Consider the following 27882-nt stretch of genomic DNA (forward strand, 5'->3'; position numbering starts at 1 on the left):
GGGGGGGGGGGAGGATGCAGGAGCAGCTGGGAATAGGGTGTCTGGCCAGGGAGAGGGCAAGTGTAGGCTGGGGGTGCAGGGTCTTGGCAAGGTGGTGAGTGAGGGGGCTGAGGATGCTTGGTCTCTGTGGAGGGGGATGAGTGAGGGAGCACTTACTTGCTTTTGCACTGCGTTACAGACATGTCCTCCACAGAATCTGGCCAATAAGAGCAGTGGGAAAAGCCTCCAGGAAGCGACTCCCTGCACTGCTATTCTCCTAGTTGGGGGAAGGGAAACAGCAGTGTGTGCAGCCTCCCCCTGCCTCTCTGCAGGAAGCTGACACTCCAATTCTGCAGGGGATGATAAGGCTGGAGTCCTAGTGCAGTCTCCCTGCTTTGGGGGGAGGTGTGTGTGTGGGGCACTGAGCTGGAGCTGCAAGAGAGAACTATTTGGCTCTCTAATGAGCCATAGGTTGCCAACTCCAGTAAGGTTTGCACCAGCATAGCATTTCATTTAGCAAATGCCTGCATCTTAAGTTTGTCCTTTATCGTGATAAGAGTCTCTTCCTGTAGTTACTACACAACCACATTAGAAAGTAATTATACAACTGTCTGGTTCAAGAGTCTTGTTCTTTTTAAAAATATATACTTTTATTCAAAGAGGAATAGGTTTAATAAAACACTCCATATGGTTTCAGCATTGAAATATTAAGTTTCACATTTTACACACGTAAATATATTACAAATTCTCTTTTCATCATAGTTCAGTTAATCTTGCAGCATTTTCCCATTGCATTGGTCTTAAGATATTTAATCGGCATCATCCACGATAATCAAAAAATTAGCTTTTTTGGTAATCCTGAAAAGTGTAAATTAATTTTAGTGTAAGTAAAAACAAGACAGTAAGTTTTTCTAGTTTCACAGTAACTGCAGCATGTTGCTATGATGGAGGAAGTGAAGATCCTTTCAGTGTCTGCTTAGGGGGGTTTATTAAACTATAATTTTGATCCTGACTCAGCAGCACTACTCCATTCCTCTTCCCTGAGGCTACCCTACACTACAAGTGTAACCTACTAAACAGCCATGGCCAACATGCGGCTTGCACTCCCCAGAAGTGCAGCTCATGAAGCTGCTCCTGCACCTCCCTCTCCCAAAAGGCCCCCACGGGCTCCCTGCAGCCTCCCTGTGCCTACTGGGTTGAAGCTGTGGGGTTTTAAAAATGGCACCCAAGATGTTGGCCATCTTAAAGGGACAGCATCCTTTTTAAAAAAAATTAAAATTGTGTTTGTCAACAATTCTGTTCTGGGGGTGGGGGGAACTTTTTTTTTTTTTTTAAACTTAATTCTGGTGTGGTTCTTTGCATTTTTTTCCACCGCTGTTTTGGCTCTCTGTTAAATGGGTTGGCCACCCCTATACTAAAACATGGCTGTCTCCTAGCACATAACAGATTAACTGAGGTTTTTTGTTTAAAAACAGTAGCGTGAATGGGGCCAAACAAGTCACACTCAACAACTTATTTAATGCCCAACTGCACAAGGAGTTTTAGACAAAGGTTCTCTCTACCACTGCTCTGAAGAATTAATATCTTGGCCTGTTCTACATTACAGGTACAACAAATTAAACTGCCTTCCTACCGTTTGTTAAAACTCAGAAAAAAGCCATAAAAGAACTTAGGGTATATTTACACTACAGTATTATCTTCCCTGTTGAGGGCAACATGGAAATTTGCTTAAACCTGCCATGTCCGAAATTTCAGAGACCTGACTCAAATGATTAAAAAGTGCACAATTTAAGAAAAATGAGTAGAGTTGTAGACACAGGGAACAAGATCCATAGATTTTCAGCCAGGAAAACACAGAAAAAAGAAAATGAAGTGGAGGAAGTTGTGTCATCATTAGTCTTGCTCAACAAATCTGGTACTCTAAGACTTTGCTTGTGAAGTACCAGAGGACACTGCTGTCCAGAAGGTTCTCCAAGCTCAAGATCTGAGTTAGTACATTCTACAGTACACAAAAATATGCCAAAGCCAGGAGTGGTATGAAGTTTGTCTACAATACTAAGAATGTACATCCCGGAGAAGTAAATGTTCAATGTACATCAGAGTCCAAAAATGCTCAGAATTTCCAATGAATTCTATCAAATGTCTCACCAAATAAGATGTAAGTGATTTACTTTATGTAAGGATTTAAGAGAACTTCTGAAATCAGGTAACAGTCATAGGATAAGAGGCATTAGATACAGTATACTGGAAGAGCTTCTGATCTAGGATTTAGAAAATCTTCTGTAACACATGAAATAAGAGGTTTCTTTTTACAATATACATTTATTGTAAAAAAATACTACAAGTAACTAAGGGTCTGAGATTGGCTCTGATATGGCCAATTTAGAGCGCAATATCATGTTTGATAAGATAGATTATACACAGATCATATTTCCTTAAATGCTGGAACATCATATACATCATTTTAAAATTCAAAAATATAAAAATGCAGATTTAGAAGAAAAATTACCTTGTTCTATTCCATCTGCTCTCTTCCTTTTTAAATTTAAAAGTGAGTTTTGTTCTTTTAAGGCTTCTGCAGGACAGTTTGGTCGTGGCAACTGACTTCCTGGTGTTGGTCCTGGTCGATTACTAAAATACTTTTGTTTCAGTGCCTTAAACATAGTAAAGGGAGAAAGTTGGTTAAGTTAATAGTGTGCACCAAACAGATTTGAAGCTATTCTCTTTCCTTTTTTTAAAATCTGCTTGCTTATAACTTATGAGTGTCAGTCCCCCCCAAGCTTGATGAAAAGTGGGTTATGAATATGAATGTGAAGACAAAATACCTCATGTGACATCGTTTAAAACGTACAATTTCCTAAATACTTTAAAAAACAACAAATAGTCTAGTAGCACTATAAAGACTTTAACTGTAGGGAACAGGCTTGGGCGGAAGGAGAAGGGGCTTGGGCGGGAGGAGGGGAAGGCACCAAGGGACGGGGTGCAGGAGAGACACACAAATGCCAGGGGGCCAAGTGCAGACAATGAGGGAAAGGGCAGGAGGGGAGGTGTCAGTGGGAGGGGGGACAGGGTGATGCTGGGAGAGGAGAGGAAAGGGGAAGGGCATTGGGGGCTGGAGGAGGAGGTGCTGAGAGAAGGCTTGAAGAGAAGGCTGGGGTGGGCATGAGGAAGGCCAGGATGGAGCAAGTATGTGTGAGGGCACAGAGGGGCAGGAGGGGAATGGGGCAGAGAGTGATGAAGGGGTGGGTATTAGGGAAAAAGAGGGCAAAGGGGGCAGGAGCAGTAAGGGAAGGGGGAGGCACCAGGAGGGTGCAGGGCTAAGGGAAGGTGCAGGTGCCAGAGGATTCTGGGGTGAGGAGGAGGGGAGAGCTGGCCACCGGAAGCAGCACTGGATGGGGGAATCAGGGCAGGCTGGGGAGATTGGGGGGCCAGTGGAAGCAGGGCTGCCAGGGGGTGCGAGGCTAGGGGCAGGGAGCTGGCCAGGGAAGATGTGGAGGGGGTGGGAGAAGCGGCCGCTGGAAGGAGGGCTGGTCAAGGGAGATTGGGAGGAGAAGCGGAGGAGAACTGGCTGCCCAGGAGGGTGTTGGGGGAAGTGGGGCTGGCCAGAGGTGCAGCGGGGGGGAGGAATGAATCGGCCTGTGGGGAATGGGACTGATCCGGCCATATGTCGATCTTGGGGTGCTGCCCCCGTTCCCTCCACAAAGCACAAAGGATGAGTTAGTCCAGCCCGGGGATTCTATTGTTCCCCCCCCCCCCCACACTCCTCTCAAGTAGTTGCAAACTGTCTGGCTAGTAGACACACTCATGCATCCTGAACACATTTACCAGCCAGGCAGTTCGAAACTACAAACTGATACATCTAGTAATAATACAACTTACCTAATGAGAAAATACAAGACATGTTCTATGTCTGGTATTTTCTCAGTTTGTTTTTTGTGTGTTTATGTTTTGTGGCTGCAAAAAGCAGTACAAAAAAAAAAGGGGGAGGGGGGTTCCAACTAAAGTAAGACGTTTGGGAAACCATGGTCTAACCAGCTTTCTGTCTGTCTTACAGTCCATTTATCCAATCCATATTCCTTAACTTGCTGGCAAGAATATTGTGGGTGACCGTATCAAAAAGCTTTGCTAAAGCTGGCAGTGGGGGTTTTGGGAGGACCAGAAACAACTTATTTAAATATTCATCATTTGATTAATGAACATGCAAATATGTAAATAAACATTACTAGTCCTCCAAAAGTTTGTGAATGGATTTACTGGTCCCCGTGTCAAAAAGTTTGGGAACCCCTGTTATAATGGATTAGGAGTAGCTGGTGAGTTTTGTTTATTTTGATTTAGTAACTTACTTTGATCTGTTTTCACTTGCACCATTTATATCAGGATGGGCAAGATCTGACCCATGGGCCAGATCCAGCACACAGGTCACCTGATCCAGCCTGCAAGCTGCCCCACTGGGACCCTCAGGCACAGAGCGGGGCCAACTGCTGTAGAGCAGCCCCATGCCTTTAAGTGGCTGGCTGCTCCGGGTGGTTCATTGCTCCAGGTGCTGGGGTGGCGGTGATGAGGAGAGGGGCTGTGTGCGCTTCCCTGCCTCTCCCCTCCCCCCAACAAAATTTCTCAGCTCACAAATGGCCCAGTGAGAATTGAGATTTTGCTGGGGTGGGGACAGCATGCAAAGCCTCCCCGTTCCCCAGAGCAGAGGGCTACAAAGAGCAGCTAGCTATTTTGAGCAGTCTGGATCTCTTCTGGCCACAGCATCACATTGGAAGCTTATATATAATAGCTCATCCATCACAAGCCCCTGTTTTTTAAGTCATCACTTCCTGGTGAGAGCAGTTATTTGGAAAGTCAGCCCTAATAATCAAAACTCTGCTTCCTATAGCACAGAGTAAGGAGTTAGGACATGGGTAACTGGGTAATCGTGTAGTTAATATAATTGTGTAGTCGATACAAATTGGTTGATAAGGGAAGGCACTCAGAAGGAGTTACACCTGCTGTGGCTCTGCAGTTTAAATGTAGCAAGAGCTGGCAGCCCAGCTCCTACTACATTTAAACTTCAGAGCCGCAGCAGGGGTAGCTCCTGGATCCAGCATGAGCTGGAACTGAGACAGGGTTGTTCAGTCCCTGCTTGTACTGGGTCCAACAGCCCTTGTCTGCGTGGGGTCCCAGCAGGGAGCTGGGACCCCTTGCGGACAAGGGCTGCTGCTGGAGCAGCCTACTCTGCTCTCCCCCCCCCCCCCCCCCCCCACACTGCTGCCTCTGATATATAGAGGCAGCAAGGGGGTGAGGAGGGAGAGCAATGCTCCAGTAGTTGATTGGACTACCTGACTAATTGACTACTTTTTTACACCCCTAGAACAGAGACTGAAGAACCCATCAGTACTGAAAACATGGATCTATCCCCACCCCGAAGTGACAAAAGAAAAGTTGTCACAGATATACTTTCAGCAAAGAGCTGATCCCAGAATTTTCATATCAAGCTACCAACATAAAAACCAAGGCAGGTCAAGAGTTTCAACAGAAACTAAGGATAGTGAAATACTCATATGAATTTATGATTTGAACGTTTATGAACTAAGGGATAGAAGTGCCAATATTAAGACATGTAAAGCTCAAAGTTCACCAGGTACAGGTTGGACCTTCAAACCTAAACTATCACTTGTTTCCAAGAGACATTGAACGGATAACAAGAGGTGCTAGTATTTACACACTCTATACCATGCAATAAAAACAATGTACCATACCTGTGTAGCTGTAACCCTGGTACAAGGATTAAATATGAATAGACCTTGGAGAAGATCTAGCAAGTCATCACCAGCTGCACTGAAGATATGCTGAAGTGGCATTCCAGGGAAACTTTTAAATGTTACATAATCTGGAAGACTAGACATGCCCTATGAAAACAAAAATGATAATCAGATTTTAAATTAAGAAATAAAGAAAAGTTTTTACCCTAAATGAAGGAATTGCCATGGTGGAGCTTATGAAGCAGAACCATACTGTCAATCTGAAATTAAGTCAGTTTAATAAAAACTATTGTATTAGTTTCAGATAACAAACTTATTCAAGTTGAAGTTTTACAATCACACTCTCCTTCTAAAGCATTTTTTACTATTACTACAGTGGAAAGGTCTCCATGAAGTAAATAATTATGGAAAAGAAACAAAAATGACTATCCCTTAAGAGGATCAAGTGCACTAAAAATTGGGGGGAGGAGGAGAAATCAGACAGTCTTTTATTATTGTAGACCTAAGAGTGATTTGAATTAAACACACATACCCCAACATTTTCACATAAAAGCAATTTGGCCTCTCTAACATGAAAGTAATTTGCCTCAACAATGTGGTAAACTATGTTCTCCATAAGCAATACTCTGCAACTGCTTCTGGAGTGGGAAACTGAGGAACTTGTGAAAGAGGATTGAACCAAACAGACTGATTAGCTGTTCAAATTGCAGTAGCACATACCTTATTATTGCTTTTTTCCAGTTTGCAAGTCACCTCTCCTTCACCCAATACCATACAGTTACAGCAATAGACTTGAATCATCAAAATGATGCTAAATATATCTAGCAATATAATTTATACTGCAGTAAGTTTTAACTAAGTACACCACAGTATGTTAAAGTGGCAGTAAACGTGTAATTCATTCATGCCTGAAAGAGTTTACAGAAGTGAAGAAATAAGGTCCTTAATTTTGAAGATTTTCAATATTTGTTAATCAATTTCAGATTATATTCTCTGTTTTGCCCAAGTATCCTAAAAACCAGGATTTCTCCAAGGTTAATGTTTTAATTAATTACCATTAACATGATACAACATTGTGAGAACCTTTAGACACTTCCTTTTGAACTATGATATAACAGCAAATAAACTGTATGCATTTACAAATGTCTATAAAATACCTGGCTACAACAAACAAGATAAAATTAAAAACATATTAGAGTACCACTGTGACCCAATGGTTATTATATGATAAAAGTCTATCATGACAAATAGGGATGTTAAATTTAGTTTAATCAATTAATGACTAGTCAATGGATTTTCCATCGACTAGTTGATTAGTGAGGAGCTGCAGCGGGGTTAGCTCTGCCTTTTAAATGCATTAAGAATCTCTTGGTTCTTAATCCATTTGAGAGGCCAAAGCACAACAAGAGGGACCCAGCGCAAGCTGGGAATCAGCTGTCCCAGCTCGCACATGGTCCCTCCCGTTGTGCACCAGCCTTCTAAGTGGATTAAGAGCCTGTCGGCTCTTAATCCTTTTAAAAAGCAGGGGCACGTCTGGGACTAAGTGTGAGCCAAGAATCAACTGATTCCCGGCTTGCGCCCAGTCCCCACTACCCACTGCCTTCCCTGCCCCCCCACGGAGATGGTGCTGGGGGGGAACCAGTTTTTAAGCTGGCTCCCCTCAGCACTGGCTCCTGCTCCTCCCCCCCCAACTTGCTGCGTCTATAGAAGGAAGGAGAGAGAAGCATCTAGTCGAGGGAGTAATCAACTACATCCCTAATGAGAAGCTCAAGTTGCTTCCTCTTAAATTACCACATGCGATTAAATTAGCAGATATTGGATCCAAAAAGCAATCTGGAGACCCTCTGACTATCTGTACCTCTGTACTTTGTTTTGTAAATCCAGATGCATCTTTAAGTAATTCCCAAATAAATATTTTGGTACAACTTTAAATTTAATCCAAATAGTTGACAAGAATATAAAAAGAGAATGCTGACATAGGCTTGTTAGCTAAAGGACTTACAGGCCACTGTTCTTCTGTTGGAGTCCCTAGAGTTTCAAATATTTTTGTCAACTGATCAAGATCAGAGTCTCCAGGCAAAAAAGGAACCTGTAAGAAGGCAAATGCAACAGTCATTCTGATTTAAAAGTTAATCAGTTTATGAACTTACACTCCCCGGGAACAACTTTGATTTGTCCTCTTGTGAAGAATATTCTATTACTGTAGTAACATGGCTTTTGATTAGGAGTGTTAGTGTGGAGTCATTTACATGATTAACCAATAAGCTTGGGCTCACTAGTTAATCCTAATGACTACATGCACAATGGGGGTAACAAATCAAAATTGAGAAGTCCGTATGATTAGGATATTCATAAAAATCAAGGCAATTTTTCTCTTAGTGCTGTTTAAGGGACACAATGGCATTTGTGATAAAAGTTTCTTAAAACGGTCTAAAACTAGACAAAGTAATAGCAAATGTGCTATAGTGCAATATCCAGTGTTGTGGGATTGGACTAGATTATACAATAGGACACTGTCATCCCCTCATTAACCCTCTTCATCATCATTTTCATCAAGCATATCCGACTTTAAAGGAAGTTTAGCTTTTTGAATAGAAATGGAAATAATTTGATTCCTCCTTTATTCCTAAGGAGCTGTATGGTAAGGAACTACTTTAATGAGTTAAATTACTAGCAAAAAAAAAGTGCAATGAAGATGTATGACCCACAAGTGGTTCATGCACAAAATTTGAGACCAACCACATTGTCAGCATTTGTCTAACTTTTAAATTTTGTTCTGCTGGTCCATGGTTAGTAGGGGAAGGAAGACACATGGAAAGCTAGTACATATTTTTAACATTGCTCAATATTGTACTTAAGTTGAATATGGAATGAGTGTCACTAGTGATATGCAAGTAATGCATGATGGATAAAAAATGGATGTGAAATGAAATGTCAGTTCTGTTAATGACTCTCTAAAATAGACAGTAGGAGATTATAAACAAAGGTTAAAATAAAAGATGGAAATACATAAGGACCCATGTACAGTATATTTAGATTAAAAGAAATACTTGTGTTTGAAGCTTACCCTAAGAAGCAGTTCTGCTAATATACAGCCAACAGCCCACATATCAACACCTACACCATACATTCTAGCACCAAACAATAGCTCAGGCGCTCGATACCATCTGAAAAGCAAATAGGAATACTTTTAAGCAAGAATTTATTTATTTGCACTGCAGTGTTATACAAAGTAACTGAGCAGAAGTGTTATAGAATATATATTGCCCACTCCCTGGATATTTATCAGATTATGTCTGAAAAAATCTGCATCTTCCTTGAACTGAGATTTTTTTTTTAACCCTTTAAGGATATGGTTCAACAGCCTGCTGCTGTATACATTTTCCCCCAAAAAAGTGAAATTGCAGATCATATTTGCACTTGCAAACAAGGATTGTAAATTCAGAAACAGAAGATATAACTGGCAGCCCGAATAAATAATCAAGGTTATTTACCAGGAAACAAAACAAGTAGACATCAGAATTCCTGACAATATCCAGAAATCTCAAAAGTGACAGTGACAGCCGCTGAAGTTCTGAGGTCTTATGAAGAATGAATCCTAGCAGTTACTACTAATGAAGTAGCTAGTATCACTGCCTAACAATTCAGTTTACCTTACACATGAAGGTAAGACACCTTAGATTCCGCTTGCATTGAGGAATACACTAGTATTTGAGAACAGCTTAGGAAATGGCAAAGTAGCCAACATTTGGTACCACCATTTCATTTCTGCCATTAAACAAACATTTAACACAACTCTAGCTTCATTTCTTTTAGGGATGTTAACTTTAGATTAACTAATCGAACAGTCGATGGGATTTCCATTGACTATATGATTAGTCTATAAGGGTGAATCTGCCTTTGAACTGTAGAAAGAGCTCAATTGGGCTCTAGCTACAGTTCAAAAGCAGAAGCCCCACAAGGAGCGCAGGGCCAGTGGGGGATTGGCCCTGCACTCACTGCAACACTTGAGCCTTTGAAAGGTATAAGAGTCCCAGCAGGTCTCTTGTACATTTCAAAAGCAAGAGCCCCAACACGGATTCCATGTTTCAAAAGAAGTATTGTAGCAGAAGCAGCGTGAGCAGAGATTGTTTCAGACCCCACGCATGCAGTTTCCTGCTGTGCCTCTACCTTTTAAGCCAGCTCCACACAGCAACAGCTCCTGCTCCCCCACCTTGCTACCTCTGATGCAGAGGCAACCAGGGGGGCAGGGAAGCAACTAGTTGCAACACTAGACTACTATCCAATAAGCTTATGCTTACAGGAAAGTCGACTAGTTGTTTACGCCCCTAATTTCTTTCATTAGAAAGAGAAATTTAAAATAAATCCCAGCTAGTCATATTATTGTAGACAAATAAAATATTCTGGCAGTTCAGTGTGTGCTTTGCACACCCATTGTTTTTAGATGTATGAACTATTTTTTTTTTTAAAGATGCCAAAGCTATTTGATGTCAGTTAAAAACATTTAGTTACTCTGAGACATAAGTGAGTGGTTAAGAATACTACATGTAGGGCAAATTTTATATATATATATATATATATATATATATATATATATATATATATAATAAAAAATAAATAAATAAAGTCTAAACCTTATTGTTTCAGAAGTTAACTACAACTCAACTTGCAAAGCTAGTGTACATACTTTTGTGTTTCTGCAGAAAAGGCCACACCCACAGATGATCTTGTATAGGCATGTATTCCACAATCCTTTTTACTCAGACACCGGGTGAGGTAATATCTTTTTGGATCAAATTCTGCTGGAAAGCAAACTTTCAAGATTACGTGTTCAACCTCAAGAAGAGCTCAGTGTGAGCTTGAAATCTTGCCTCTATTACAAAGAATCTGAACCATTCAAAGATATTACCTCACCCATTTTGTGGCTCCAGTATCCTGGGACCAATACAGGAAAAAAATCCTTTTTATTGGCAGATCTCAAAAAGCAATTAGACCATATAGCAAATCACTGAGGTCAACATTTATACCAGTTATTTAAGTCTCCATTGCCACATTCATATACAATTGGCTCTTGAGCTTGTGCACAGAGCTGATTTTACAAGATATTCATGTATCCAACAGACAAGCAGGACGCTTTATTTCTTACCTTGTTACTACCTGGTGTGTATAGACTCTATTTGGGCTTCCGAAAGATTTTGCCAAGCCAAAGTCAGCCAGTTTTAGAACCCCATTTTCATCTAGTAACAAATTGTTTGGTTTGAGATCCTGTCAAGAAAGGGACAAAGACAGTCAAATTGACTGTATCAGTAAAAGCGCAACTAAGAACAATCCCCCTTGGTATTCCTAGAATAAAAAGTTATTCTAAGAAATAAGCTTCTATCTTTATAGAAAGCCTCTTTTGCAGAATAAATTCTGCATTATGCCTATGAGTATCTTTGCCTGTAGAACTGCTGCTACTCAAGCTGCAAATTTTCTAAACATTTTTAAAATGCTGATTTAATTGTGACCATACCTTTGCTGTCCTCCCTATACAGTGGATTGGTATTGTAGGGTTGCTCTGCTATTGGGGTGCAGGTATTGGAATTGTTTCTCTCTTTATAAAAGCCACCAAAATGTTTTCCTTCTCCTTTCAGTCTGCCCTCTTTCTCCCCCACCTACCTGCTTTTATAAAACTATGCTACATGAATGTTAGAGAGATTACTTTTGGACCCACTAAGCTCCACCAAACTGTCACTATTTTGTTTGAGGGTGTCAAGTTTTCTTTGGAACCTTTTCTGAAAAGGACTTGGTTTCTTTTTAGAATATTTTTACTTACTCTGTGTAGAATCCAGTGCTGATGTAAATATTCCAACCCTTGAAGAGTCATCAGCATATATGCTTTGATGTGAGACGGTGTCAGCACAAGACTACTATCCTTTATTATAACCTGTGAAACAGCATGTTAGTTAGATTTTTGGGAAAAAGTTTAATTATTATAATTCTCTTTGCTTAATGTTATTGTTTTCCTTTAAACAATGTTAAATAGTGCATTTGCCAGTAATATTCTATGCCACTGCGTTAGGTGAAAAGTAGTGGATAGTCTTAAAAGTTTCTCCAGAAAACATAGCTTACTACAATGGAGAATGGAAATTGAAATAAGACACCACAGATATTCCCCGTACTGTATTTGTGTTAAGTTTATATTGGATCCTTGTTTTCTCTATGTGATGTCTCAACTTCTTCTAGCTAGTTATCTCAAGAGATAAGTGCCTCTCTTGGGAAGAGGAATATGCTTAACTACAAAATATACCATACATACTATTACGGCAAGTCTATCTTCACAGAAATCTTCATTTATACTTGTGTGCTCTGCCTGAACTATTTTCATCTTTCTTCAATATAGCCTCCAACACTCTAATCTTTGCAGAACATAACAGTCCTCTGAGCACACATGGAGGTACAATGTATTCACTGTCATTTTAACAAATCCACTTGTTTCAGAATCCAAGTGGAAATTGTTCTGACTTTTTTTTGCTCTAGATCTTTAATGAATTTGCTCCACTTATTTTAACATTATCTCTAGCTCAACACACTGCTTCCTCCACTTGTTTTCTACTAATGATGCTCTGCATTACTACAGTAGCTCCCATCTCCCAATAAGTTTATAAATTCAAGTTAAAATTTGTAAATATCTAAAATATTTCTACACTACCTTAAGTTTTCTATAGGTCATACAATGCTAATCAACAGATTTTGATTCCATCTGGGTCTTATGGATTTTGCAAAAATACAAATAAGTGTTTTGCATTGTCCTAATTTGTCATGGCCCCTCATGCTTTATGAAAATTGGCTTCTGAATATGAATATGCATAATTCAGACTGTTGAGACAATCTCATAACATATCAATATATATACTGAATGTGTAGATTCTATTTTAGTGCATGTATTATTCTTGTATGTGAAGTTAGACACATGAATTGTGGATCTGTTTATAGTTCTAAACGTGTTAATGAGGCCCATTAACAGTACTTCAGGTACCTAATAACTCAGTACTCCAAACAATAACCTGTGGATGGGGATGTTTGTCCTATAAGTGCAAACTGTGGTTGATCTAAAAGACACATGAACATGCCACCTGGTACTAGAATTCATCGTGAACCTGGTATTATTCCATGGGATTGGGGGGCACTGAATATAGGGTTCCCAGCCTGGGGAAATTCTATATAGGATGGGAAGAAATCAGTCCTTGGTCTTCGGCTGGCACTTGAAATGGTCTGGCCCACCCTAAGAAGATACAAAGGACTCTGAAGAAGTTGTAAACCCAGGCCAGAGTAAAGACCAATTCTGACTTGAAGCTTTTTACCTAAGTGAAGAAAACTGTTTAGGGTAAGAATTTGCATGCAACGTTTCTTAGTGGATTAGAACTAGCTAGTTTGGTTTTTTTTGTTCTTTTAAATTTAGTAACTTACTTTGATCTGATTGTTTCACTTGTAACCACTTAAATCCTACTTTTTATACTTAGTTAGAAGATTTACCCAGCATTGCTCAGGTCCTTAACTCAAATAAGTTTTATACCAACCACTGTGCACCACTCTCTTTCATTGACAGAGAGTGGGCCTGACCTTTTTCACAGAGTAAGACTGACTTATTTGGGGGTTTGGTCCCTTCTCAGAGTGGATTTCCTTGGTGCTAAGCCCTTATAGCTGAACCCTCCAAGAAGCAAAGTGGTTCATCATCTATGATGCTCTGAAGGGGGTATTCTGTACCTTTGCTGGAGGCAAATAGAGTTTATAGCCCAGCAGAACAGGATGGTGGGGAGCCCCAGAGAACAAGACGGTAAACAACAGTGGCATGATTAGCACCCTGAGGGACAACCCCAAAGGGATTTCTGGGATTTAACCTGTCACAATGGCATCCTACATGATAAAAATAGATTTTACTTAATTTTTAATTATATAGATAAAAGTAACATTATAAAAATTAATAAATGAAAACTAAGCTGATATTTTACAAGTTTCAACTTGAATTCTTATGAGTATTTAGAGTAACTCATTAAGGAGAGAGTCAAGAGTTGATATTAACAAAAAAACCTTTCATTTTGTTTAGTAATATATAAACTAGAGGAATTCCAGGTCAAAACAAAGTATTTATTCCTTTATGACACATACTGCAGATATAGCAAATCAGACAACTATTCTTTTAATGTTTGTATATGCTATTCTGGTTGCTCATTGCATTATATATGGACAGATTAACTTAACGGCAGAACTTCTCCCCTAAAGCATGGATAGTCATTGCCTATGCATAATTTTCATTGACCCTACATGCACACTTGTCTACTGTAGTTTTTATTTTGATGAATGCATCAAAATATGCCAAGGTGGGGAACCTTAAGCCCTGGGGCTGGATGCGGCCCACAGCTTGCCTGGATCTGGTCCCCAAGGGTCATGGCTTCCTTCAGCACTGAGGAGCCTGTGATGGCACTCCAGCCCCCTCTCTAGCTTCTTACTTGAATATAGCCCCCAACTCATTATTCTGTGGGTCAACAGCCTCCAACCCAAAAAAGGTTCCCTACCCCTGCCCCTGATCTATGCAATATCAAATCCTCTGCAAAGATTTACTCATTTATGCTCCAATAGGGATCAAATATCAGCAAAAAAAAAAACCACAACCCCCTATCAGTGACTCATGTGTTTTTTCTTGAAAAGTACACACAATCACTTCTGTTAACTTGTGAATTAACAGGATTCCACACCTAATTAATACTAACAAAACATTGTGTTGTACATTGTCAAGTACAGTGAGGTCCTAGTCTATGAATGGGGTCTCAAAACGTTAATACTACACAAATATAAGATTAATAAACATTCTTGACAAAAACCTATTGACACCACAGTGTAATATTAAAAGTATTGCATCCTGATTAAGAATGTGTCAATGTTAATATACTATAAAAAGATTAATGCACACAACTTTGAGAGTTCAGGTAGTTGTCTAAGACTCAGTGGTCCCTGACGTTTGTGTGGCGAGCGTTGCACCGATGGGTGACATCATCCCGCTGTGTTGCCCAGCCGGCCGGCCGGCCCCGTGCCATGTGCGCCTGCGCCAGATCCACCACCACAGCCATTTCGCTGCTCTGGACCTGCCGCACTCCCCGCCAGGTTCTCCCGTCACCATTGCTTTCCCACGCCCCGTCACGGCATGAGTTTGTCTCGCAGCACGTGCGGCCCGTCCTCCCCCAGCCATCCTGCGTTGTGACTCCAACTAGGCGGGTACACATAAATGCCCCGGCGGGCACCATGGCACCTGCGAGCACTGAGTTGGGGGACCACTGGTTCGAAGTTATACAATCTCATCTCTTACAAAAGCAAACCTCTAATCTTTCTTGATGTATCTCCAAGTACACGCATTCTGAAAATACTTACTATCTGGATTTTAATATGAAACAAAGGATCACAGATTTCAATGGTTTTGTACATAATGTTGATTAAAACATTCCAAGTACTGAATCAAAAGAAGGCAACAGCTAAAGCAATCTTACCTCTAGATCTGTTTCCATAAAATCAAAGACCAAACTAATATTGGATTTGTGTCCAAATGCATCAAGAAGCTGGAAAAATAAAATATACAACATGGAAAACACATCTGACTACAAGGTACTTGTCACTAATGCAATATCACTTCTGTAGGTGCTGCAAAAGTTTTTAGGATAGGGGAGCAGGCTTGCACATACTGGGAAGAGAACTTGTAATGATTAGAAGGCAGTACAGGGGGGCGGGTGAGGGGAACAAACAGGCATTCAGCCTGGCTCTGCTTCTTTCTTATTATATGACCATAAGAAAATTACAAACTAGGTCTCAGTTTCCCCATCTGTAAAGTAGAAATGACCATACTTACCTACTTCATAAGGAAGTTAAGAAGATTATAGAATTTGTGTTTGTAAAAAACAGAACCTGAATTGGAAGGCATAACAGTTGCACAGACTATTTTAAAACCGACCCAGAATAACACATCTATAACAAAAGGATTTCCTTCACAGTGGGAGTTGTATCACAAACTCCATCATACTCTTGTCTGCTCTGCTAGTCTCTTCCCTGTTCCTACTCTTCCAGAAATGCTTTACCTATTCTTATGTGCACAGGTGAGGCATAGGGAGGCATGAGGATTTCTCACACACCATTTGCTGCTTGACTTGTACTGAGCATGCTCAACAACACTGTTGAAATCACCTGTCCTCACTCTCCCTCCCCCATTGGCAGGCACAGGTTGTCTCTGCTTGTGTGGATTCAGCTTTGCATGTTGTTGACAAACTGCTTTTGGCCAGGATATAATATTTAGAACAGGGTGGGAGACGGATGGGTACACACATACACACACACCCCCCAGTTGGAGGCCACACACAAGTGAGAAGCGCGCACACACACACACACACACACACACACACCCACCCCCTCACTGATGTGGCCCCTGACAGAAGGAGAAAGACACTCCGTAGTCCCCTCGCACACCAGAGCCTATGGGGGCCCAACCTAATAGATTTTGTGTGCTCCAACTCAAAAGCGGGGGGGGGGGGGGCGGAAGGGAAGCTGGAGCACTAGCACAGGCTCCCCAAAGTTAGGGGGTGGGCCTGAGCCTTGGAGGCCAGATCCAGGTGAGCTGCAGGCTGCATCCAGCCCCCAGGCCTGAGGTTCCCCACCTCTGATTTAGAGCTTCAATTCAGAAGTGGACAATTAACTTCTAAGTTCTGCAAATTATTTACCAAAGACTCTTGGACATGAGCTCATTTATAGCATCTTTACTAGAGTAATCAAAACTGTTTGGAGAACATAGGAACTAAGCCCTTTTTTGAATGTTGAAGTCAACTGCTTTTTAAACTTGTGTGTTTCAGCATCTCTTGATTTCAGCTTCAAGTATGAAAATATTGTGAGAATGGGCTTGAGATCCAGCAAGAACAGGATATTTCTAGGCCAAAGATTTAAATAAAGAATCTAAACTTTTGTATGCCTCTCTGAACCAACCATTTAGAGAATCACCCATTAGGACAGGGGTTGGCAATGTATGGTACGCAAGTCATAAGTGGCACACAGGGAGCCCACACTGCCACTGGAGCCTCACAGCTGGTGCTCAGGTATGAGGCTGCAGCACCAGCTCCTGGGGGACACGCAGAGAAGTGCAGAAAGGAAACTCACCCCTTCACACCAGCCTCGCAAGCCACAGAGCTACATCCCTAACTCCATGGAAGAGTCCTGCCCACCACTAAATGTCCGCCTTGGTTGCACCTGTGGGGCAGGCTGCAGAGTGGGCTGCGCAGGGCCCAGGCGGAATGGGCTCTTGTGATGCATGAGTGACTGGTACCCTCCCACTTCCCTGGTAGCAGGTTAGGCTGTGCTGCACCCGGCAGCGGCGGGTGGGAGGAGGCAGTGCTGGGGCTGAGGACCCTGCACACGCAGGACGCAAGTGGGGGTTTGTGGCCCTTTGGGGCTTTGCACGCACAGGGACTCGGTCTAGGAGCATGCAGAACTGCAAATAGAAGTGAATACGTTAAATCTTGAAACACCACTTCCGAAAGGTTGCGGACCTCTGCATTTGTAATACTTACCTTTACAACCAAAGATTTATCTGAAGCTGAAAGTCAACACAACTAAAAAAAATGCATGCTCTGAACTACAAGTATTACTTCTGCCTACTGGATTTTAAATAGTTTTAGTGAAACTGAACAAACTTTGTCAGTTTCGCTTTACTGTTACTTAGGAAAGCCAAGTATAGCAGCAAAGGCAAGAGAACATTAGAAAAACAAAAATCAGGGAAATGCCATACTGCACTGAGTCACAACTTTATCAAAGAAATTACATTTTAAATCACTTGAGACTATGAATTTAACCAACAAAAAAGTTTCCAACCCTTGTCCAAAACCATCACACCACCAACCAACCACACAAAAAACCAACTCACACAACACTTAGACCAGCCTTTACAGTAAAGGTATTTTATCACAGTTTGCCAATTTGCAAGATAGTCAGTATATAAATTAGGATAAAAGTTTCCATGATCACAGCACTAAATTTGTGACAAACTATATCTACAGATACCACAAATAGCATTTATTTCATACTTACCCCAATGATATTTGGATGGCTAAGCTCCTGTAACAATTTTATCTCCCTCAGGGCTGTTCTGTTGATTCCTAGATTGAACGAAAGACCACATCAAAGGCAGGAGCAGCAAATAAAACTTCAATTTAGCTACCAATAAGCATTTATAATTCAGCTTCTTTTGTATGTATATGGCCATTTATGATTGATTGAGAAATTAAGAACTAGACTGCAAAGTGAGGAAAACACACATTCAGTTTGCAGAATGGCAACTAAGTACATCACTATCATTCAAAGTTGACTATACAGCATTTTCATATCAAACAATCAAATTCTTCACAATTACAAGTAGGTAGAAATTCTCACACCTTAGGATGTGATTGTTTCTATAGCAATGTATACCCACTTTCAGCAAAATCGAAACATCGTGGAAGAGACCTAGAGGAGTATAGCAAATCTTTACCTTCACACAGTTTTAAGTTTGTTTTTAAAAAGGTTACTTACCCAGAAGTACCTGTGGATCCTATGGTGGTTGTACTTGTACACCATCCACAATATAGGTGATTCTTTTTACTAGCAATGTCAGTCAGGGCAGCACATGCACTCTATGCCTCCTCATGCTCCCATATGTGGGAAACAAGAGTGATATTTTGGAGCCACACCAACAAGATCTCAAAGAACCAGTTATTATAGCATATGTAATCATTCTTCCTTCACGTTGGTGTAGATCCCACTGTAGATGGTAGTCAAGTACTATCCTCCAGGATCGTGGGAATAAGATGCAGTTATATAAGTAAAATAGTGATTGAAATACTGCTTCCCCAAGCATGGCACCTGATCTGATAGTTAAGTCACAATCAAAGCACTGACGAACAGCGGGTTACTCCATAGTGCTGCCTTACAGATTTCTAGCAGTGAAATTCCTAAAGCAGATGGGGATGTTGCTGGTGGATCTAGCCATGGAGGATATATATCAGCCAGTAAGTAACACAGAAAGATACACTGTGTTGTCCACTTCAATATTTTGTGAAGGAGATAGGTGTGCACTCTGAAGGTCAACCTACAACTAGAAAGATGAGGCAACAGTGAACAGTTTGGTTCTGTCAATGTAATAAAACCCAGTTCTGGACGTGCACACATCCAGGGCTGAACATGGCTTCGAAAACACAGGAAGTTTGATTGGCTGGGTTAGGTAGAATTCTGAGACACTCAGGAATGAATTTTAGGTGGAGTTGCACCACCACTCCTTTGTGCTTATGTAATGTGGTATGGTGTAATTCGGACTTTAGTGCCTGAAGCTGAACCTCTTAGATGAAGCAGAAGGAAGAATCCCTTCAGAATGATGTGGTGTCAGCCACTGAAGACAGGCAGGAATGAGTCCCTCCATTAGACTCAGGCAATCTAAACTTAGGTCTTAGGCAGAATTCTGTTCTCTGAACAGTGGGTAAGTGTGCAGCAACCTTTGAGAAACTAAGATATTGTAGGCTGAGAAGAGACCAAGCATCACTGAATGGGTGGATGCAAGATGGATTCTAAGAGACAAATTACCGCTAGCCTGTTTTAAATGCAGCAAGTAGTAGACAATCTTCAGTACTAATGTTCACGAGACCCTCTTCCAATTAGAGGAATATACTCTGATAGATGTTTTTCCTGGTATGTATCAGGATATCCTGTATGTGTAGAAAGCATTCTGTATCTGTGGTAATTAGCCAACAGCTACACAATACATGCAGGGGCTTCAGGTCTGGAAGAAGCATCTTGCCATGGTGTTGTAAGATGAGGTCTTGGCAGACTGACAGCTGGATCTGAGGCTTGATGGACATTTGTATTAGGTCTGTCAACCAAGATGACTCCGGCAACCAGAATAATCATGGCATTGCCCCTTTTATTTTGGATATCACCTCTAGTGCCAGAGGAATTAAATGGAAAGCCATAAAAGAGGCTTTGGAAACACTGCAGAAGGCAGGCATCTGGTAGTAACCCTGATCTCATTACTACATTAGACAAGAGTTCCTGCATATGGCATTATAGTTACTGCCTGTCTGCTTAGAAAGTCTGTCAGGTTGATGCAAAACCTGAGAGATGAACAGCCACCAGTGTTCTTCTGTATTAGGGGGCACCATGTGCAAAGTTTGATGGCCTTCAGTCTGTTACAAGCCTACTTCTTTGTTTATGCAGCATATTGCAGGGCTATTGTCCGACAAGAAATGCATTGTGGGATTACAAACTAGCCTGATGGCTTGGTGTAGAACCCCATATCCTTCAAGAGTAGAATTCTTCAATTCATAGATTGTCCAGGTGGGCATTCAAATCTGGACTTAATACATCTATGATTACAAGTTTTGTCAGAGAGATGGCAGTGGATGGTACCCACTATATAAATGTTTTGGGTTCCTTCCTCCAACTCAGTTCTGCAATAGAAGGTAGCACCACAACCTTCTGGATCATCTGGTATGGGAGGACAGAACCCAGTAAGACCAATATGGCCAAGGTGGAACACTACACGGGTACTGGCCTTGTTGGCTGACCCAGTATCACTTCCATGCCATTTGAGGCAGCTTTTAATGCTCTCTAAGGCTTCCTTATGCCTTCTTGAGAATCAATCTCTATTGGCGGGGCAAAGGATTTCTGCTCAATGCTGACAAGAATATACAGATAATGGCAAGGTGCATATAGCCCCTTCAAAGGGCACCGTGAAGGTCCTGGTTCAATGCACCTATTTCATACCAGCAATGTATGCATATGGTATGGGGTGCCTCTACAGAAATCATTAAGTCCCTGCTCAGCCCCATCACGTGTAACAATCATGGGATCAGGATAAGGTCTCTTGCTCTACCCAGCTTCTTTTGGATTCTGTTCTTGGAGGACTGACGTTTCACGTGCTCTAAGAGGGACATCTTTAATCTCAGGGCCAGGGCCATCCTGAGTGAAGTGCAGGGCCTAGGGCACACCCCCCTCCCACACTCACACTGACCTCACCCCTGCTCTTCCTCTGCCTCCTCCCCCACTTCATTTCTTCTCCCAAGTCCTGCCCTTGCTCCACCCTCTTCCTCAAACCTGAGATTACTGGGGGCTGGGCAGCAGCAGGAGTTGCTCCTGCCCCCAGCACTTACCACAGTGACAGAAGCCAAAAGCAGCCTAGCAGCCTGCCTACTCTGCTGCACCCCACTACTGTCCCAGCCTGCCATGCCTTAGTTCTCCACAGTGACAGGAAGCAGAGCATCTTGGGACTGGAGTACTCTGCTTCTTGCTGCCACAGAAAAGTGGAGCACAGTTAGTTGGGATAGCGTGGAGGGGTGGAGAGGAGCGAAGCAGACTGCCAAGTTGCTCTGGCTCCCGCTGCCAGGGTGACTGCACTGGGTGGAGATGGGGTGACCCCGGCTGTTGCCCTGTACCAGGCCCATGCATAGGACAGTTGAGGCAGCCGCCCAAAACCATTCTACATATAAGACAGTTCTGCTCAGGGCTATGATTATGCTCGGTACAAGTATACAAGTTGGAGTGCTGTTTAGTAGTAGGAAGAGGCACCATTTTATTGCCTGAAGTGTCAAGTAGCTGAAGCAGGAACCAAAATCGCCAGTATGAGTCTTGTCAGTACTGAAGTCTCATACTGGGAACTTCAGCAATGTTAAGAGGCAGTTGGTATCAATACCAACACTGCTCTTTCCACCTTCTTTCCAATCCCTGATCCCAGAGCATGAGGAGTGCACAGGGGAGTGCTGGCTAGTGCTGCTTTATCCACCCCACTCTGGCTATAACAATCATATCTTGGTCTGCAGTAATCTGCATGGACTGCTCAGTTATTTTCAGTTTGAGCCAAGCGGCCTTGGATTTGATCATAGCTCAGAAAAGCTTGCATACAAAATGCCTGTTGGGGGATGCAGCTCCCCTTTAGGCAGAAGAGGTATCATCTGTGTCTGTTACAGGAGGACTAGAATTTAAATCCTGAGGATTTGGATTCCATCATGAATGTATGGTTGGCACAAAGTGCCTTACGAGGTTGGAGGATTTCATCTCTTTTTTGGGAATATCGTTTGCATAAGTATGAAAATAAATTTCTTCCCCCCAATATTTTAATGAACTTGTATAGGGTCTCTCAACTTGACGGGTTTGATCTTGTTGCCACAGACAATAAGAATGTTCTCAGGAAGGGTTGTAGTTATGGATACCCTCCTCTTTATGCTCTTGTATGAGAGCACGAGGAGACAGAGTGTCTGACAGGCCCTGTTAGACCTCTATACACAAAAAAATTGATCATGCATATGAGACACATATACATTTACAAGGAGATCCAAACTGACATCTACCTGAAATCTAATTTTCCAGACAATCATCATCTTTCTTAAACTGACTGAAATTTTGGAATGATATTAAATGGGGAGACGCTGGGGACATCAGTGTGAAAAGAAATACAAAAGGGCTAGATTCTTACCGATCTAGTGTGCCATACACATCAACAGCACTATAACAAAACATAACAGAAACATGGGCAGGAAATCAAAGGAGAAAAGTTAAAAGGTGCAGTAAATTCAATGTAACTCAATGTTGAAAACTAATTTAATTATGTGACTAGCCACCCAAAGGTTTTAAAACTTTTCAGTTTTTAATAATTCAATGTATTTACCACTATTGATATTTCATCTATTTCTCATCTCAGATAATGGAAATCAATTGATTTGATGTTCTGGATTATATATCATGTTTTTCACAGTAAAGTCTATGAAGTTTGTTGTTTCTTCTTCCCTCAGCAGCAAGAGAATGCACGTGTTCTAGTGATATGGTTATTATGGGAAAGCTACAAAGAAGTGGGATTAAGTTAGTCAATATAACTATCAATTTTTCCAGATAGGATAGATGAAATACCTAATTCACTGCTCTACAATAGGAATTTGACAGTAACATACTGAAGGCAAGCCCCCCCCCCCCTCCAGAACATGTTATGGTGTAAAAGTGTTTTAAGTACTTACCATCTTTCGCTTCTGATCTATGTCCAAGTTTAATCTAAAGAAATAGTAAGTGCTATATTATCTGTAATTAGAACCACATTCCTCAACACTTGAATACGTCCTCAATAAGTTTCTCAAAGGCAAGCTGAGGTTAAGTGTTAACTACTAAAAATAATAAAATCTTAAATAGCTAAAAAGTGAATTTGTAGCTTTGGCATTTACAAGAGCAACAGATGTTTGTTTCCCAAAGCCAGACAATGCAATCTGGCCAACAAGTTTTGTAAATGCAACCGTAGTTCTGGGCCTGCAAAGCCACATTATATCTTTTCTTAAGAGGATAAATCATGCCAAGTATGAATTGTGTTATCAAGACTGGCATCCACATGGCTGTTGCAAGTTTACAGGCTATTCTGATTTTGCCACATTGATGCCATACCAAACATTTTTCAATGCTGAAATTATTTTTAAACCAACAAAACCACACATGATCTTATACCAATTCTTCAGAAAAGGCCAGTTCGTCCTCTATGTCAATTTTAATCAGTAACAGCCTTATGGGAGAAACAGTAAAGTAGCAGTATTACAATATGAATATTGAGCAGCTTGGCTGCATTATTGAAATAGGTGAACTTTGCTTATTAAGCAAAACAGAGGTATTTTCTTCATTATACTAATTCCAACATAGTAGGACTCTCTCAAGGCATATCTAAAATATTTATATTCACTATTACAGTTTATTGTATTGTTTCAAATCAGAAAAAAAAAAACCAATCACATTGTGAAAATTTCACTCCAAAGGCCAAATTATAGAAATCTAGGACAGTAAAAAGCACAACTTTTCCAGCACCAACATCCAAAAATGATTTTGGGAAACAACTTTCTCCATGGGGGTCTAAAACATTAAACACTCCACATATTATGAAGGGGGACACTTCAGTGTGCAGAAAACCCCAAGTTTAACACTACTAACGTTATGTTCGGCAATACTTTTAAAAAATGCAGTAAAAGTAATAGCCTTCCAAAATATTGGCTACAATATTTAACATGCCAGCTTCTGAGCTGGGTGACCATCACAAACCCAGAAGTGAATAGTATTGGAGCCACTGTTTTACATTATGAAAGAACATCTGAGGTGGCTTATTTGGGCTGGTCAACCTTACACATTATGCCTATGGTACAACCAATCACAGTTTCCCTTTAAATTGATAAAGCTATTGAACAGTTTCAAGAGCAACTAGATACCTGATTTGTGTGCTGTTGTGTACACATACTCCACAAACACTCACCTTTTTAATAGCAACAATTTGATTGGTGTTTTTATCCCTTGCTTTATAAACAGTGGCAAACTAAGACAAGAAAAAACAGTAATCCTTAAGATTAATAATCATGCAATAATGTAGTGTTCTTCATAGATAAAGAATTATAGAAGGTTAGGGTTGGAATAGACCTCAGGGGGTCATCTATTCCATTCTCGTGCTCCAAGCAGTACCAATCCCAACCAAATCATTCCAGACAGGGCTCAAAAACCTCTAAGGGTGTAAATTCCACCACCTCCCTAGGCAATCTATTCCAGTGCTTCACCATCCTCTTAGTGAAATACAGTAAAACTCCATTGGTCTGACATCTGGTGGTCCAGCACTCCGGATGGTCCAGCACCATCAGGAACCCGGAAATGCTCCAGGCAGCCGGACCATTGGAGCTGCTCTGTCCCCGGCTTCCCTGATTCAGCTGATGCTGAAACTGACCAGCAGCTGAATCAGGGAAGCCGGGGGCAGAGCAGCTGGAGTGCTGCCAATAGGTCCCATAGCACTGCCCCTCGGTGCTGCGGGACCAACCCGGAAGCACCCCAGCTGTCCCCAATTCAGCCGCTGCTGAAACTGACCAGTGGCTGACGGCTGACTCCGGGAAGCCTGAGGCAGAGCTGCTCTGCCCCAGGCTTCCCGGAGTCAGCTGCTGGTCAGTTTCAACGGGCGGCTGAACTGGGGATGCCTGGGGCAGAGCAGCTGGGGTGCTGCTGAGTTGGTCCAGTAGCGCCGCCCCTTGGGGCTGTGGGACCAACCCGGAAGCACCCCAGCTGCTCTGCCCCAGGCGTCACCAAGAGCAACTGAGGTACTGCAGGGTTGATCTCGCGGCGCCAAGGGGCAGCGCTACTGGACCAACCTGGCAGCACCCCAGCTGCTCTGCAGCAGGCGTCCCGATTCAGCTGCTGCTGAAACTGACCAGCAGCAGCTGATTCGGGCATGCCTGGGGCAGAGCCGGACTACCGGATGGGGGGCTATGAGGGGTCTGGGGTGGCATCCCCCCACACCACCCTAGACCCCTCATAGCCCCCCCCTTCCGATAGTCTGTCATATCTGATAATCCGGCACCCCCTAGGTCCTAAAGGTGTCGGATTATCGGAAGTTTACTGTAATTTCCCCTAACATCCAACCTAGACCTCCCTTCATTGCAACTTGATAGAACAAAGAGCTTCTTCTATGGACTCATCTAATAGCCTGGCTCCATCCTCTTTGGAACCCTCCTCCACTTCAGTAGTTGAAGGCTATCAAATTTCCCCTCATTCTTCTCTTCTGCAGTCTAAATAAACTCAGGTCCCTCCACTTCTCCTCATAAGTCACGTGCCCTAGCCTCCTAATCATTTTTGTTACCCTTCCCTGGACTCTCTACAATTTGTCCACATCTTTTCTGTATCGTGTGTGTGCGTGTGAGAGAACAGGATACAGAACTCCAGATGTGGCCTCCCCAGTGCCAAATAGAGGGGAATAATCACTTCCCTTGATCTGCTAGCAATGATCCTGCTAAGGATGTCGATGTGTACTCAAGTACACTGTTTACCAATATGCCTGGGCTCACTGGTTAGCCCACAGTTACACCCTTTCCCCCCCACCTCCGCTGCCTCTATCAGAGGCGGGGGAGGGATGGGAGATGGGAGTCGGTGTGTGTGCGGAGCTGGCTTTTAAGCTGGCTTACTGCAAGCACCAGCTCTCGAAGAGTCCTCTGCCCCCCTGTGCTGCTGCCTCTAATACAGAGGCAGCAGCACGGGGTGGGGAGGGGGCAGGCAGGAGCCAGTACACGGGGGGAGCCAACTTTTAAGCTGGATCCCTGAGAGCACTGGCTCCCTTCCCCACCTTCACCTCTGCGGGAGGCAGTAGTGGGAGGATCAGACAGATCCTTGGGAGCTGGCATGTGCGTGGAGCTGGCTTAAAAGTGACCTTAATAGGTAGCAGATGGCATAGTCTCACTAAATTTGTCTCTTTCATACCACGGAAACAAAACAAGGGAACAATAATATTACAACCTAAGTCATATGTCCAGAGTATAATTTAATTTAATGGACTGCAGTTGCCAACCCACAGCCTCTACACCTAGTCACACCTTCTCAATTTCCTCAGCCTCATTATAACAGAGGCTAGGATGGTCCTCAGCAGACACCTCAACCCTTGGCACAGGCCAGTCCCAGCCCCCCCTCTTCCAAGTTGCAACTCCCACCTCTCATCCCATAGCACTGGCCAGCCCTGGCTCCCCTACTGCCACCTCAGACTAGCTAAGTTTCCCTTTATGTTGTGTAGCCAGATGGCCATGCAGCTGCCTACGAAGCCCTGTGGAGAGGCTCAGGGCCACCACACAGAGTGCTGCCTCTGCCTGCTGGCCCCAGCACAATCCTGGAGTAGCTAGGACAAAAGCCCCTATCCTCACCAGTTCTAACACAGAGCTTCTGCAGAAGAGATACCAAGGCAGCTCTATGCCAGAGCCTGCAAGGAGGGGTCCAGCTCCCCTGACCACAGCAGTTCTATTTTGGGGCCTGAAAGGCACACCACTCCCTTGGCAACAGTGTCCATCCCACTCTGTTGGGGAATCAGGTGTCCCTTCCCAGATCCCACCCCAGAGCCTGGAACTGCCCCAGTTAGGGGACAGGTGTCCCTGCCCTCGCTGTGCCAGCTGGAGCTGCAACAGCCGTGGAGAGACACCTCTCGCCTGGACTCAGGCCGCTGCGGTGAGAGGGCTGAAAGTCTCCTCTCTCCCGAGAAGCCTGCGCCCTGAAACTCTCCTGCCCAGCCCCACTCCAGAGCCCACACGCCCGGCCAGTCTTCACCCCACATCCCCACCCTCCGCCCAGCACTCAGGCCCCTCTCACACCCACCCCGAGCCACACGCTGTCCGGCTGCGGATCGACTTCTGCTGCGATACAGCAGCTATGGGATTGGTGGATGTAACGGGAGTCACTCCCCACACGGACACCGCAGCCCGGCTTGGCCCGACCCCCTGCCCCGAGCCGAACCCCCCAACTGGCCAGCCCAGGGCCCCTGTCCAGACACCCCCTCACAGGCCTCACCTGCCCCTCGCCCAAGAAATCGAGCTTCTCGTAGCGCTTCGCTCGCATCCTCGCGTCCATCACCAGCCGGGAAGAGGAACCGGACCGAGGGGATTTAAAACCGTCACTGCTTGAGCGCCGCTACTTCCGGCCCCCACGCGGAACCCCGCCCCGTTTCCGAGCTTCCGGCGCATGCGCCGTCCCAGCGGCTGCAATGAGGTGTTCTCGCGGCGCCAGCGTCCCGCTCTAGCAACAGTCACTAAGTAGCCCGCGTTTCTCGGCGGTCTTAGGTTCCGGCCCTCTCGGAGTCCGCCCCGGGTCAGACACCGGCCGCGAGCGGGGCAGGACTGGTCGCGCGGGGTCTTACTGAGCATGGCGGGGTGAGCAGGGCACTGGACCATTGCGGCCCGTTGAGCAGCTCCGGGCGGGGAGCTTGCCTGAAGCCAGCCGAGCACGCATACAGCCCGGCCTCACCAGGCTCGCCGCTAGGGACGGGGGCGGTTCCCATAACGAGAGGCAGGGACACCAGCTTTGGGAAAAGGGGCGCTCGAGCCTGAATTCAACTCCCCCCGCCCCCTCGGACACTCACCAACACCCTCCCCTCTACCAGGTTGCCACTGAGACACAGCTGCAGGCCTCCCCTTTAATTTGTAGAGGTGTGAGCTCCTTTAAAAGTGCACTTCAGCGATATGGGCTGGAGGTGATAGGCATGGATCACAGTTGACAAGTCACAACCTCTTGCTCAAGCCTAGGTGGAGCCAAACCATTCCTGAAGAGTACTTCTATAAGATTATTCAACAGCAGAGGAGGTTAGAGGAATAAAATATTC

At 43.4% G+C, this 27882-nt stretch overlaps 1 protein-coding gene across 2 annotated transcripts; it reads right to left on the bottom strand.

The window, feature by feature from the left end:
- Positions 1–606: 606 nt before the first annotated feature.
- On the bottom strand, positions 607–27874 carry CDK7 (cyclin dependent kinase 7). 2 transcript variants are annotated; one of them, XM_025182645.3, is made up of 13 exons: positions 27075–27112; positions 24028–24087; positions 22763–22796; positions 22228–22257; positions 17820–17887; positions 15245–15313; positions 11539–11649; positions 10870–10988; positions 8791–8890; positions 7726–7812; positions 5721–5870; positions 2489–2633; positions 608–837 (listed from the first exon to the last, which is right to left on the bottom strand). In XM_025182645.3, the coding sequence occupies exons 6-13, from the start codon at positions 15260–15262 to the stop codon at positions 812–814; spliced, it is 756 nt and encodes a 251-aa protein (XP_025038430.1). In that variant the 5' UTR covers positions 15263–15313; positions 17820–17887; positions 22228–22257; positions 22763–22796; positions 24028–24087; positions 27075–27112; the 3' UTR covers positions 608–811. The 2 variants fall into 2 exon arrangements, with proteins under 2 accessions (XP_006119220.1, XP_025038430.1); XM_006119158.5 differs by lacking the exon at positions 22228–22257 and having other exon boundaries at positions 607–837; positions 27075–27874.
- Positions 27875–27882: the final 8 nt, after the last annotated feature.

The sequence above is a fragment of the Pelodiscus sinensis genome, chromosome 6 (assembly GCF_052426305.1).
Source record: "Pelodiscus sinensis isolate ZL-2025 chromosome 6, ASM5242630v1, whole genome shotgun sequence".
In the NCBI taxonomy this organism is placed as follows: domain Eukaryota; kingdom Metazoa; phylum Chordata; order Testudines; family Trionychidae; genus Pelodiscus; species Pelodiscus sinensis.

What these genes read in the sequence shown, in the direction of transcription:
- CDK7 (XM_006119158.5), bottom strand. Translation starts at nt 27,134, where the DNA reads ATGGACGCGAGGATGCGAGCGAAGCGCTACGAGAAGCTCGATTTCTTG. An exon ending in GCCATCCAAATATCATTGGG is followed by an intron (nt 15,314 to 17,819) that starts GTAAGTATGAAA and finishes TTATTTTTCCAG; the next exon opens with CTTCTTGATGCATTTGGACA. An exon ending in CCAGGGTTACAGCTACACAG is followed by an intron (nt 2,634 to 5,720) that starts GTATGGTACATT and finishes ACTATGTTTAAG; the next exon opens with GCACTGAAACAAAAGTATTT.